This window comes from Suricata suricatta, chromosome 14 (assembly GCF_006229205.1).
Source record: "Suricata suricatta isolate VVHF042 chromosome 14, meerkat_22Aug2017_6uvM2_HiC, whole genome shotgun sequence".
NCBI lineage: Eukaryota > Metazoa > Chordata > Mammalia > Carnivora > Herpestidae > Suricata > Suricata suricatta.
The window spans coordinates 26,930,545-26,943,832 of NC_043713.1; the positions used below are offsets into that span (position 1 = coordinate 26,930,545).

General features: G+C 45.0%; 1 protein-coding gene across 1 annotated transcript in view; it reads left to right on the forward strand.

Annotated features, from left to right (window-relative positions):
* Window positions 1–13,288, forward strand: part of PSTPIP2 (proline-serine-threonine phosphatase interacting protein 2) — a 75,117-nt gene that overhangs the window by 31,676 nt on the left and 30,153 nt on the right. Inside the window, exons 2-3 of the mRNA XM_029922394.1 lie at window positions 9,159–9,259; window positions 12,654–12,731. Of these exons, the coding sequence (XP_029778254.1) occupies window positions 9,159–9,259; window positions 12,654–12,731 (179 nt within the window). The remainder of the gene's footprint in view (window positions 1–9,158; window positions 9,260–12,653; window positions 12,732–13,288) is intronic.

The window sequence follows — 13,288 nt, forward strand, 5'->3', positions numbered from 1 at the left end:
TTAAGGGCATCTGGGTGGCTCAATCAATTAAGTGTCCAACTTCAGCTTGGGTCATGATCATCTTTTTTTTCATGTGTATTTATTTTTGAGAGACAGAAACAGAGCATGAGCAGAGGAGGGGCAGATAGAGAGGGAGACACAGAATCTGAAGCAGGCTCCAGGGTTTGAGCTGTCAGCACAGAGCACGACATGGGGCTTGAACCCACGAACTGTGAGCTCATGACCTGAGCCGAAGCTGGAGGCTTAACTGACTGAGCCACCCAGGTACCCTATGATCTCGCAGTTTTTGAGTTCTAGCCCCTGCTTCAGATCCTCTGTCTCCCTCTCTCTCTGCCCCTCCCTAGCTCATGCGGGCATGTGCGCTCTCGCTCTCTCTCTCTCTCTCTCTCTCTCTTTCTCTTTCGCTCTCTCTCAAAAATAAATAAACATTGAAAAAAAATCTTTAGAATTGGTGGGAAGCAGACCGACAGAAAGTTAGCTATGGTCCTTCCTCCAGGAAGAGAAGCTATGTGGTCACATTGTTTATAAATACAGACTTTGTTCCTCAGTTTCTTGTCCTGTGAATGAAGATAATAATGATCCCTGTGTCATTGAGTTGTTATAAGAATTAAAAGGATATTCCACACACAACAGTGGGTATGCTCTTTGGAAAACAGCAAGCATTCAATGGATGTTAGACCTAATTATTAATATTAATTAGCAATACTTAATCCTTATTTGCGGATAAGGTGAGTTTGAACCATTTGGTTTTACCTCTCTGGGTAAGAGGGATAGGAAAGTAAGCAGGAAAGAAAGGTCCAGGTTGAGAGCATAGGGAGATAAAAGGAATGCCTTGATCTTTACCCCGAGTCTATTGTTGGCTGTAAAATTTCTAATGAATGACAGAAATTTGAATAATATTGTTGGTTGACAGTTAAGATCTTTCACTGTGGTTGGAGGTAGTGATAAGAAGATCCTCACTTCCTATTTTCTCCAGCTATAAAACATGGAAATAGCTCCGATCTTGCTGTGTGTATGGAAAATGCTGTGGGCATGTAATGCAGAGTGTGGCTCAGGCCTGCAGCCTCTGCCCAGCCACAAACAAATGCAGGCTTTGTATGTAACACCAAGTCAGCAGCCCCCACCCTGGGGCCCCAGAGAGCATCCATGTTAATTTGCAGTTTTTACTCAAAAGTTTTTTTAAAGTTTATTTATTGATTTTTAGAGACAAAGAGAGAACACAGCGGAGGGGCAGAGAGAGAGGGAGAGAGAGAGACTCCCAAGCAGGTTCCACACTGTCAATGTAGAGCCCGATGCGGGGCTCAAACCCACAAACCATGAGATCATGACTTGAGCTGAAACCAAGAGTTGGATGCTTAACCGACTGAGCCACTCCGGTGCCCCAAAAATCCAAGGTTTCAAAATGAAGTGCAAACCATGAGTCTTCTCTGCCCTCTTTTCATGCCCCTTGCCAGCAGTCGCTCCCCTGCCACCCCAGTCTGCTGTGTTCTCTGGTTTTGTGGGCTTGCATCCTGCTTTGCTCTGTGCTCCGCTCCGATGCGTGGGGACCTTGATTGTTCTTTTGTCTTTATCATTTCTGGAGCAGCAGTTCTCCGTGTTAAGTCACTTGGAAGGAGTGTGAAACGTGGAGATTCCCTGCCCCAGGCTCAGAACCCAGCAGGTCTGGGTGGGACCTGGGGGTCTGCCTGGGTGATTCTGGCACAGGTGGTCCTTGGAGCCCACAGCTAGGGAAACTGTGCACAGCAGACACCACGATAGGACACATGTGAGATTCAGCACAGACCCAGATGCGGGGAGGCTCCGGTGGCAGCGCCTGGAACTGTGATGGCGGCTTTGGGGGCTGCAGGTGTACTTTGCTTCCCGTCTGCTATTATACCTTATATCATACCACGTGGTGGAAAAGGACCCTGGAAACAAGTCTGAGAGGCCGCTGCAGCATGGGGCTCAGCGCGGGGCAGGAAGGAGAGTGTATATACCTGGACTGAGTGAATGAAATCAGACGTGAGTGTGCGATCTGGGATGGAGAGCTGGTGGGCAGTGGAGTTACCCTCCACCAGGCAGCCCTCAGAGACTTCCTCCTTCTCCTAACCTGTGGCTCGACCTGGTCTGGGCTGCTTGCCCGTGTGTTCAGAAGACTGTTACTACTATTCTTTGGTTCACATGTCTGCTGATGTGGCACACATGTGCTTACTGCTGGATCTGGCAAATTTTTTGTCTTAAAAAAATTGAAGTGTCGTTGTGGTCAAAGAACTAACCATTGACTGAAACTTGAATGTTCTTTAACTCTTTATAATTTGAACATTATGAAACCTTACATTCTGATTCTTTGGGAGGTTTGCTGGGTGCTTGGATACGTTCTCTGTTCGTTTTCATCTCCCTGCCTCACATAGGGCTCCACGGCCAGATCTCCTTCCAAGGCTTAGCTTCCTCTGTTCCTCCCACTGTGCTTCCTGCCCATTCTCCCTCTGAATCCTGTTCCTTTTTTTCCCCTTTTAATTTTATTGAAGTCTAGTTTATGTAAGTTAAATGTGTAGATCAAGGAGTTTCAAAAACTACAACACACCTGTACAACCCACACCTTTGTAGAAAGATCTTGATAAGAATGTGGGTCACTTGGGTGTATGCATTTCCATCATTCCAAGAAGTTCCCCAAGGGGCCCCTCCCACTCCACCCTCAGCTTCTCCCCTTGCTCAGGCAATCACTGTTATTTCTTTTCCTGTAGAAATAAGTCCTAAAACCTCCTGCCTGCCCTAGAATGTCATGTAAATGAGATCACACAGTAAATGCTTTTTTGTGTCTGGCATCTTTCACTGGCATGAGTTGCTTTTATTTATTTATTTTGAGAGAGAGAGGGAATCCCAAACAGGCCTGACTTAGGACTTGATCTCATGAACAGTGAGATCATGACTTGAGTTGAAACCAAGAGTCAGATGTTTAACTGACTGCGCCACTGAGGTGTCCCTCACTGGTATAATGTTTTTGAGATTCATCCATATGGTTTCATGTGTCAGTAGTTCTGTCATTTTATTGCTAGTATCCCATTGTATGAATATATCATAAATTGTTTGCCATGCATCAGTTGTTAGACATTTGGATTCTTTCCAATTTGGGGATATTGTGAACAGCACTCCTATGAACATTTTTATGCAAGTCTTTTTGTGGACATATGTTTTCTTTTTTTTTAAATTTTTTAATGTTTTTATTTATTTTTGAGACAGAGAGAGACAGAGTATGAGCAGGGGAGGGGCAGAGAGATATGGAGACAGAATCAGAAACAGGCTCCAGGCTCTGAGCTATCAGCACAGAGCCCTACATGGGACTTGAACCCACTGACTGTGAGATCATGACCTGAGCTAAGTCAGGTGCTTAACTGACTGAGCCACTCAGGCGCCCCTGTGGACATATGTTTTCATTTCACTTGAGCAAATGCTTAGGGTACAACTTTGGGTCACAGCATATGTGTATATTTTTCTTTTTGAGAAAAAGCCATTTTTCAAAATGTACCATTTTTACATGAGTTCTGGTAGATCAACATTCCTGCCTACATTCAATGCTGACTTTTTAATTTTAGCTCTTCTAGTGGGCATGGAGTAGATATGACTGCAACTTTAATTTGAATTTCCCTGTGATGGTAAGCAACTTTTCATAAACTTTTTGGCCAAATAGAATATCTTTTATGAAGTGTCTTTTTATGAATGTTTATGAAGTGTAAGTATTATGCCCAGTTTTTATTGGGTTGCTTATGTTTTTATCATGAATTTGTTGGAGTTATTTATATATTCTGGATACAAGTCCTGTGACAGACATATGCTGTCAAATGCTCTACCTTTGACTGTGACAGACGTATGTAAGGTGAATAAGTTTCTCCTAGACTGTGGCCTGCCATTTAATTTTCTTCACAATCTCTTTTTGTTGTTGATGTTGTTAATGTTTTTTTATTTTTGAGAGAGAGAGTGCCAGCAGGGGAGGGACAGAGAGAGAGGGAGACACAGAATCTGAAGCAGGCTCCAGGCTCTGAGCTGTCAGCACAGAGCCCGACATGGGGCTTAAACCCATGAACTGTGAGATCATGACCTGAGCCGAAGTCAGATGCTTAATTGACTGAACCACCCTGATGCCCTATTTTCACAATCTCTTTTAATGAGCAGAGGTTTTTAATTTTGATCAAGTCCATTTTTTTGAGGCTTTTCTTTTGTAGCTCATACTTTTTGTGTCCTCTCTAAGAAATTTTTTCCTACCTCAAAGTCTCAAAGATATTTCCTTATTTTTTTTAATGAAAACTTTAGTTTTACATGTAAGCCTATGATCCATCTCAATTAATGTCTGTATTTGCTATGAGGAAGGAGTAGATGTTCTTTTCTCCCCGTGTTTTATGCAATTGTTAGGGCCACTTGTGGAAAAGACTATCATTTCGTCATTGAATACCTTTGGCGCCTTTGTTGAAAGTCAGTTGACAAGCGAGTCTATTCTGGATTCTATGCTGTTCCATTGATCTGTTTGTATAACCTCAGATCAGTACCATGTTGTTTTGACTACTGTGACTTCATAGAAAGGTTTAAAGTCATTGGTGTGAATTCTCCAGCTTAAAAAAAATAATTTTGTTTTGCTTATTCTAGGTCCTTTGTAATTCCACATAAATTTTAGGCTAACTAGCCAATTTCTACAGCAAAGACTTTGAAATTTTGATAGGATTATGTTGACTCTATCACTCAATTTGGAGAAAGTTAACATTTTAATAATATCGACTCTTTCAATCCACAAACAAGGTGCATATCTACCTTTACTGAGATCTTTTTTCATTTCTCTCAGCAATGCATGTGATTTTCAGTGGAGAAATCTTATATAACCTCTGAAGTATTTACTCTTGAATATTTTATATCTTTTATGCCATTGCAAATGATGTATAAGGTTTTTTTGCTGCTGATATATAGAACTATAACTGAATTTTGTATATTGACCTTGTACCCTGCAACTTTGTTAAGTTTATTTATTAATTCTAGTCACTTGTTTTGGAAAATTTCTTAGAATTTTCTATGTACACAATCATGTTGTCTGCAAATAATAGCAGTTTTACTGTTTCCAGTAGGTATACATTTTATTTTTCTTGACTGTTTTCTTTTTTTATGTTTATATATACTTATTTTGAGAGAGAGAGAAAGAGAGAGAGAAGCAAAAAAGGAAGGAGAGAGAGAATCCCAAGTAGGCTCCATGCTGTCAGTGCAGAGCCCAATGCAGGGCTTGAACTCACAAACTGCAAGATATGACCCAAGCTGAAACCAAAAGCTAGATGCTCAACCAATTAAGCCACCCACTGGCCCATTGACTTATTTCTTGCCTTATTTCCTCTTTAGTAGGAGGAAAGTGTTCAGCCTTTCAAAATTAAGTAGGTTTTTAGTGTAGTGTTTATAGATGCCCTTTGTTAGATTGAGGACTTTGGTAATTTGTGTTTCTTTCTTTCGTTCTCCTATTTTTTTCCCTCAACTTTTTAAGAAAATTTACTTATTTAAAGAATCTGTACATCTCATATGGGGCTCAAATTCATGACCCTGAGATCAAGACTTCGCCAGCCAGGCACCCCATCTTTCTCCTGTATTTTTTTTTTAATTTAAAGTTTATTTAGAGAAAGAGAGATATTGAGAGAGAGAGAGAGAGAGAGAGAGAAAGAGAGAGAGAGAGAGAGAGAGAAAACAAGCCATGCAGAAGCAGAGAGAGGAGAGAGAGAGAGAATCTCAAGCAGGCTCCACACTGTCAGCTCAGAGCCCAATGAGGGGCTCGATCCCACAAACCGTGAGATCATGACCTGAGCCAAAGTCGGACTACTTAACTGACAGAGCCACCCAGGCATTTCTCTTCTCTTTTCTGATGACTCAAACCTATTCTTTCTTCTCTACCTCTTTCATTATATATGTTCTCTTCATAGTCTTTTGTATCATCTTAGTCTCTAATTTTCCTTGTGCCTACACATTTGTTTTATGTTATTGTCTTTTATTGACTCCCTAAATGAACAATAGGCTTCTTGATTGTGAGAACTGCATCTAATGAGAGCTTTGTAACCTTGTTAGGATCTTGTCTGTAGTTGGCATACAATTAACAGATGTTTCTCAAGCACCATTAACATGGAAGCTACTGTGGGCAATAAAAGTTGAGTGTAATCCAGATACTCTTTAAGAAGCTAACTGTGGGGCACTTGGGTGGCTCAGTTGGTTAAGCCTCCGACTTTGGCTCAGGTCAGATCTCATATTCGTGGGTTCGAGCCCCACGTCAGGCTCTGTGCTGACATCTCAGAGCCTGAAGCCTGCTTCCGGTTCTGTGTCTCCTTCTATCTCTGCCCCTCCCCCTCATGCTCTGTCTCTCTCTGTATCAAAAAATAAATAAAACATAAAAAAAAAGAAGCTAACTAATTTTTAAAAATATGTTAACTAATGACATAAAATAATGTATAATAAGAGCCAAATAGAGAAATGGGCATTAAACATTGCAGGCATTTAGAAGAAGAAGAGAAGACATTAGAGGGACTTATTTGAGGAAATGGGATTTGAACTGGCCCCAAACCAGAGGAGGAGATGCTATTCCTGCTTTGAGAAAAGCATGTGCAAAGATCCTGAGGTAGAAATGTAAACTGTTCATTTGAAAGCCAAGGAAGAGACCAGAGTAGGAAAAGCTGAGGGATAGAAGTGATTGATATTGCGTTGAGGGCTCCAGTTAACAAGCTGAGGATATTGAGGTTATGGGGTTATCACTTCCGGTGGCAGATCTGAGATGCCATCTTGGTGCTCATGCAGTCTTCTATCCTACTTGGCCCTTCTATTCTTACTTCTGCCAGTCAGTGCTTACCAGCCGTGCCCTCTGAGCAGCGTACAAAGGAGTTCCCAGACCAGATCTTTCCACTACTTTGAAGTTGGTCATGGACACTGTTTGTCTTCTCTTGGGGATTTCATTTCGTGGTTGCCTGTGCGCCCCATCACTGCTCTGAAGCAGCAGCTCTGGTTTTTTAAGCTGACAGCCAGGAGGCCTAGTGATTTGGTTTGTTTCTGTGAAACACTGGTCTAGCTCTCCCTTTCCTGCTCAGCTCAGAGTGTCTATCTTCACCCTTCATTAAGAAAAGGAAACCACTTTTTTCAAAAGATAGCATAAAACAGAGAACCCAGGTGATTTTCTGTGGGAAGGGCAAAGCACTTCTGTCTACACATCGGCATTGATTGTGGCCCTCTGTGCCCATTCACTCATTCTCTCAGGAACCTTTGTCTTCATTGCTCCCTTCTGATCCATCTGGCTGGAACACCAGAGGCCTTTCGTCCTCCAGAGTTTTACTGTAGATCTTTGGTGTACATAGTGTGAAACTAGATTTCTTTGCTTGTGTGTGTGTGCAGAAGCGGTCCAAGACTTGCAAGCCGCTGCAGGATCTTGCCGTAGGTGGGACAGCGAGGCTCCTCATGTGGTGGATAGCAAGCAGCAAATTCAGAAGCCAAGCACTCAGAGAGCCCAGGGGAGGGGGCGTCGGGGCCCCTTGGAGAAGGCTTCCCGAAAACCTGGGGGTTGAGGGACTGGATCTGGATTCGGGAGGGGATAATGTAAAGGCTGTCTTAGAGTTGCCGCTGAGCCCTGCGTAGCAGGTGACAGGAAGAAGGCTCCCTGGCCGTGATAGAAGAGTGTATATGGAGGGGATGGGTAGAGAAAAGGCTGTTGCTTTAGGCTTCCCGGGGCCTAGATCTATGCTGAAACAAGGGCCAGAACTCCTGGAACTAAGTGCCTTTCTAACTTAGTTTTATTTATATGCCCACGTGTAAAATTGACTCTGCTGATAATAATCCATCTTTAAAAACACGGTGTGAGTTGTGGCCAGTTGGGTTTCTGAAGGCCGTGTTGAAATCAGCCTCAAGCCTTGTCCTGCTAGATCTCCCTGGGACCCTGTCTGCTCGGCCAGACCATAGAAGAGGGAAGTTCAGCTTCTCCAGTGCTCAGGACAGGGCAGAGAGGTATTTTCAGTGGTCCCCCACAACCCACTAATGGACGAGCTGCACCTCCCTCAGCCCATGGGGGCTGGGAAGGGATGGTCTGCCTGGGCTGGGCTGGGGCGAGTGAGTTCACAGCTCCCCGGGGCACACTCGGGGAAGTCTAGCCAATCTCCCTAAGGGACTGGAGTCTGAATCAGGCAACCTAATGCATGCCTTTGGAGGTAGAAATCAGGGAGCCAGCCAGATTAGGGGGATAGTCTTTAGCTCCTGACTTGTTGGTTTGAGGAGTTGTGGGACTTTGATTTTTAAAGGTTTTTAAAAAATCTTTATTTTTGAAAATGAGAAGGTGAGGGACAGAGGATCCGAAGATGGCCCCATGCTGACAGCAGAGAGCCTGATGTGGGGCTTGAACTCACAAACTGTGAGATCACGACCTGAGCCCAAGTTGGACGCTCAACCGACTGAGCCACCCAGGCGTATCCCACGAGGGAGTTTGATTTTAAAAATGTATTGCCTCTGGGGCTACTCCTTTGGGGACTTAAGTAGCTTCTTCCAACCTCAGAGCACATAATAAAATAAAAATGGGCATAAACTGCTAATTTAAAATGAAAAACCATCACTGGGGCCAGCCAGTGACCGTGTGATGGATCAAGCTGCCTCCCCTTCATGTTTCCCAGTGAGAAGCCCTCCACCCCCTATTTCAGGGACCTGGCTCGTGGCTCAGAGTTGTTTGTCCTTTGCAGGGATACCCTTGACCCTTGACCCTCAGACCAGGCTTACTGGCTGTGGGAGGTGTCAGTGTCAAGCTCTGTGACAAATTTGAGGACAAAGGGAAAATTGTGTAGCCCTAGTTAAAGCGGCTCTGCGGTGGGAGTGGGTTTCCCCCCTCTCCCAGGAGCTCCCGCCCTGTCCTGATGTGACTAGGCCTGGTGGGTGGGGGCAGAGAGGGACAGAGCCCGGCCAGCTCCCGCATCCATGTGCTCTCCATTTCCTGGTATGTGCTTCCTGTTTCATGGCCCTTCAGTGTCATCACTTTGAAAATTTTCCCACAGCCACATACACTCTTAGTTCTTCTATTTTGTTTGCGTTAGTCACATATGTCTTGGAGGTGAAGTTTTTCAGAAACTCCCCACTGCCGGCTTCCCCTGTGCTCTGCCCTGACCGCTCTCCAGGCTGCCCTGACACATGTCCTTTCTCACCAGAACTCAGACATCCTCAGCACTGCTGGCTACGACAGCATCATTCAGCACCTGAACAATGGCCGCAAGAACTGCAAGGAGTTTGAAGACTTCTTAAAAGAAAGGTACATCGTTCTTCCTTGACGACAAAGGGGAAGACAAAAACACACGCACACAAAGGGACAATGTCCTACACTCTGTTTGTTTCTAAGGGTTCCCAAGACCCTCTGCTCTAGGCTATGGAATGATACCTGGAAGTAAATGATATCTCTGTCCTAAAGTTCTTGGAAACCAGCTTGGCAGATGAGATTCTTGAATGAAACAGAAACCAAAATATAATAAAATGCTAAGGGAGCTGATGTGCACAGCACCGGAGAGGGAGACTGTGAAAGACTAGGACATAAAGAGGGGCAGCTTCATAGCAGACAGGACCTGTGAGCGGCCCTCGGAGGGTGGGGCGGATCTGATAGGGGCAGCCAGGTGTCTGTGGGAGAACAGCAAGCTTGCAGGTGGAGGAGATGAACATGACTTAAGGAGCCTGATTCAGAGACCATGGGCGGGGTGGGACAGAGCGGTGAGAAAGACGGGGGCGGGTGGGCCACTGCACTGCAGAGGGTAGGGAGCTTGGTGGGGTAGGGGGGCGACTGGCATGGTGTAGAGGAGTTTTCCTTTCCTTTCCTTTTTAAATTTTATTTTATTTTTAAAGTTTACTTATTTTCAGAGGTTGGGGAAGGGCCAGAGAGATCAGGAGAGATAGTATCCCAAGGAAGCTCCCTACTGTCAGTGCAGAACCCAATGAGGGCTCAAACTCACAAACTGTGACCTGAGCTGACGCCAAGAGCCAGATGCTTAACCAACTGAGCCACCAGGCACCCCTCTTTTTCTTTTTGTAATAGATAAGGTGTTTCTTTCTTTTTTTTTTTAATTCCATACTTAATGGGGTAATTTAGTTTTGTGGGAAGTCCGTATTTCTTCAGAATACTCAATTTCCCAGTGATTCTGGATGAAGGGGTACTTTAGGGGGATTTTTGGCCAAAGATCTGGGTCATTGCCAGGACCCAAACTAATGAACAGATTTCTCTTTGTAACAAGTTTATAGCTTGGAGATACAGACATCAAAGTGTTTTTCCATTGACTTTTTATTTTCTTCTTAAGGGAACATTGGGTAAGATCACACCTACATGGTCGTCCGCCCCAGATCCAAGGAGGCCTCTGTCCCTGAACCGTCTGAAAGGCCCGGGGAACCAGAGCACTGCCACACTGTGGGTCTCAGGAGGCGTGGGTGGAGCGAGGTCTGTCCCTTGTGAGCCTCCAGGGAGCTGGTGATGCACCTCTTCCTTCCAGGGACCAGCCTCCCTCCTCTACCCAAGCTGGTTGACAGTGGTGACCCCACCTTACCACTTTTCTTTCTCTTGATGGGCACTGGAGGTGGGTTTCCTCCGTTCTTCAAAAGAGCTCTGGAGGGAGCACACAAACAGGAATTTCACGACTCCAGGGCAGGCACATTGTAGAATACCCCTTGCTTTTGGTGCCCCTCCTCCAGTTAGGGCTTTTGTCGATTTTTCTCTTGGGAGTCAACTAGCCTTGCCATTCATCCATGAGAAGGCGTCGCCAAACACCCATGACCGAAGCTTCCGCTGCCTGGGTGGGACCATCTGAGAGTCCCTTGACACGATGCAGATGGCGTTGTGACTCAGTGGCCCACATTTTTCTTTAATGTAACCCTCAGCAAGAAGTAAATTTTACACCGCCATCCAGGTTACACATGCATAAAACAAGAGTTTAACACACATCACTACCCTATTATTTTATTCAATTCTATGTATTTAAAAATGGCTGGTTGCAACCCATTGAATGGCTTTATGGTTCGCAAGTGAGTTATGACCCACAGTTTGAAAAACACAAGTGCAAATAGATCCCAGCTAAGTTCTCACTTTTTAAATGTCTCATAAAAATAGATGGAAAAGAGGAGGAAATATATGGAAATTAAAAATTAGTAAATATTATTATTGTATTTCTTTTGAGTTTCTTATTTATTTGGAGACAGAGACAGCATGAGTGGGAGAAGGGCAGAGAGAGAAAGAGCGGATAAGGGGCAGGGAGGGAGAGAATCCCAAGAAGGGTCTGCGTTGTCAGCACAGAGTCTGACACGGGGGTTGAACTCACAAACCATGGACCATGACCTGAGCTGAGGCCAAGAGTCAGACCTTTAAACAACTAAGCCACCGAGGCACCCCTATACAGTATTTCTAGTATATGGTCATTTTCCTGCAGGATTTTCATAGCAAAAGAAACCATTCCTGTGTTCTCTGATTTTGGGAAAGAATCTGCTGGCATCAGGTCAGAGTGTCAGATACATATGCCCTGTGTATGACAGTTTGAGACCCTTGGTTAAGTGGCCTGCCTGGGCCCTGGGCTTCCTGTCTGGTGGTGTGATTGCCAGGAGGAGGCTGCCGTCACTGAGGGAGTGCGCGTTCCTTCCCTGTGTCCTGTTCAGGGATAATTCGGGTGAAGTGCAGCCCTCTTCAGGGTTTTGCCTGCCTGGCATTTCTTCTTGCTCTGGTAGGTGTGGGGTGCCTGTGGTTCAGAGGGGTTACGTAACTTGCCCAAGGTCAGACAGCCAATAAAGGATAGATCTGCTTTCAAATCTAGGACCATCGGGCCCTGGAACGCTCTTCCTTATACCTGGTACAGTACCTGGGACACCTTAAGTGCCGGGGGAAAGGGGACATTTGGTGCCTTAGACAGACCGTGCTACACCAAGTAACAATTAGTTGTTTTTGTGAGACCTGCCAACTGCAGAGTTTATATTCTGAAATTCCCCTCTCTTTGCTACAGTTTAGCTGTGTATTTGAATTGGCTTAGTCGATTAAGCATCCTACTTCGGCTCCGGTCATGATCCATGATCTCACGGTTCATGGGTTCGAGCCCTGCCTCGGGCTTGCTGCTGTTAGCGTGGAACCTGCTTCAGATCCTCTGTCACCCATCTCTCTGCCCCTCCACCGCTCATGCTCTCCCTCTCTCTCTCTCTCTCTCTCTCTCTCTCTCTCTCTCTCAAAAAAATTATAAAACATTGAATTGATTGTGAATGAGGAACTGTATAGGATGGTGCAAAGGATACTCTGAAAACATGGGAAGAGGGGTGGGCATCAGGAGTGCAGCATTTAGTGGAATTCTCTCTTACTCCACATAAAAAATATATATGAATAAAGATAAAGTTTTGGTAAATAAATCCTTGGATCATAGTTTCGAACAGTTAGTCTGTAACGCTCTGGTCTGTGCCGGTCAGGGGACCATGTTTGGTTTTGCCAGGATGCGATGGCCATCCTGGCGACTGAGACATGAAGGCCACTGTCTTCTCCCAATTCCCCCTCACATGTAGAGGGAGTTTTGCATTTTAGAGAATGTCATGACATCTGAGCTTCTCCCTTCAGAAGTGCAATCTTTATCCCTCAAGGGAGTCTTGGCTAACAATCAGCCCCGAGAAAGACTCAGAGCTCTCTCTTCTGTTCCCTTTAGGGCATCGATTGAAGAGAAATATGGCAAAGACCTGCTGAACCTCTCCAGGAAGAAGCCATGTGGACAGTTGGAGATCAAGTAGGTTCCAAGCTTCTGTCCCATTTTCGGGTTGACCCGTTCTGCCAGGAGCCCCAGCCCTTCAGCGGACAGAGCTGGCCGGCGGGTGAAGTGTGTTGGCTGAAAACAGTTTTTAACTGTTGTGTTTTTCTTATTTTGAGTTGTGAAAAATATAGAAAAATAGAAAGAAGGCTAAAATGAGCTGCAAAGCCACAATCCATTAGTAAAATGTTCTAGATTTTCTTTGAAGCCTCTTTGTATGTATACTTTTTCGTAGGTAGGATTATACCATATATGGTTTTGTACCAGACATTGGATGGAGGGGTTTACACATACACACACACACACACACACACACACACTCACACACACACACTCACACACACCACCGTTTGTGATAGCTCTGAGAGATTGTCCGCTTGATTTTACACTTCTCACCACTGACGAGAGGTTTCTGCACATGCTCGTCTGTCCCTCACTGAATACAGGGACGGCCAGGACATGGCACCTGCTGTAGGGCACACTCCCTCTTATCTGCAGGGCTGGCTTCATGGGCAGTCAGACAGGAGCCGACGCTT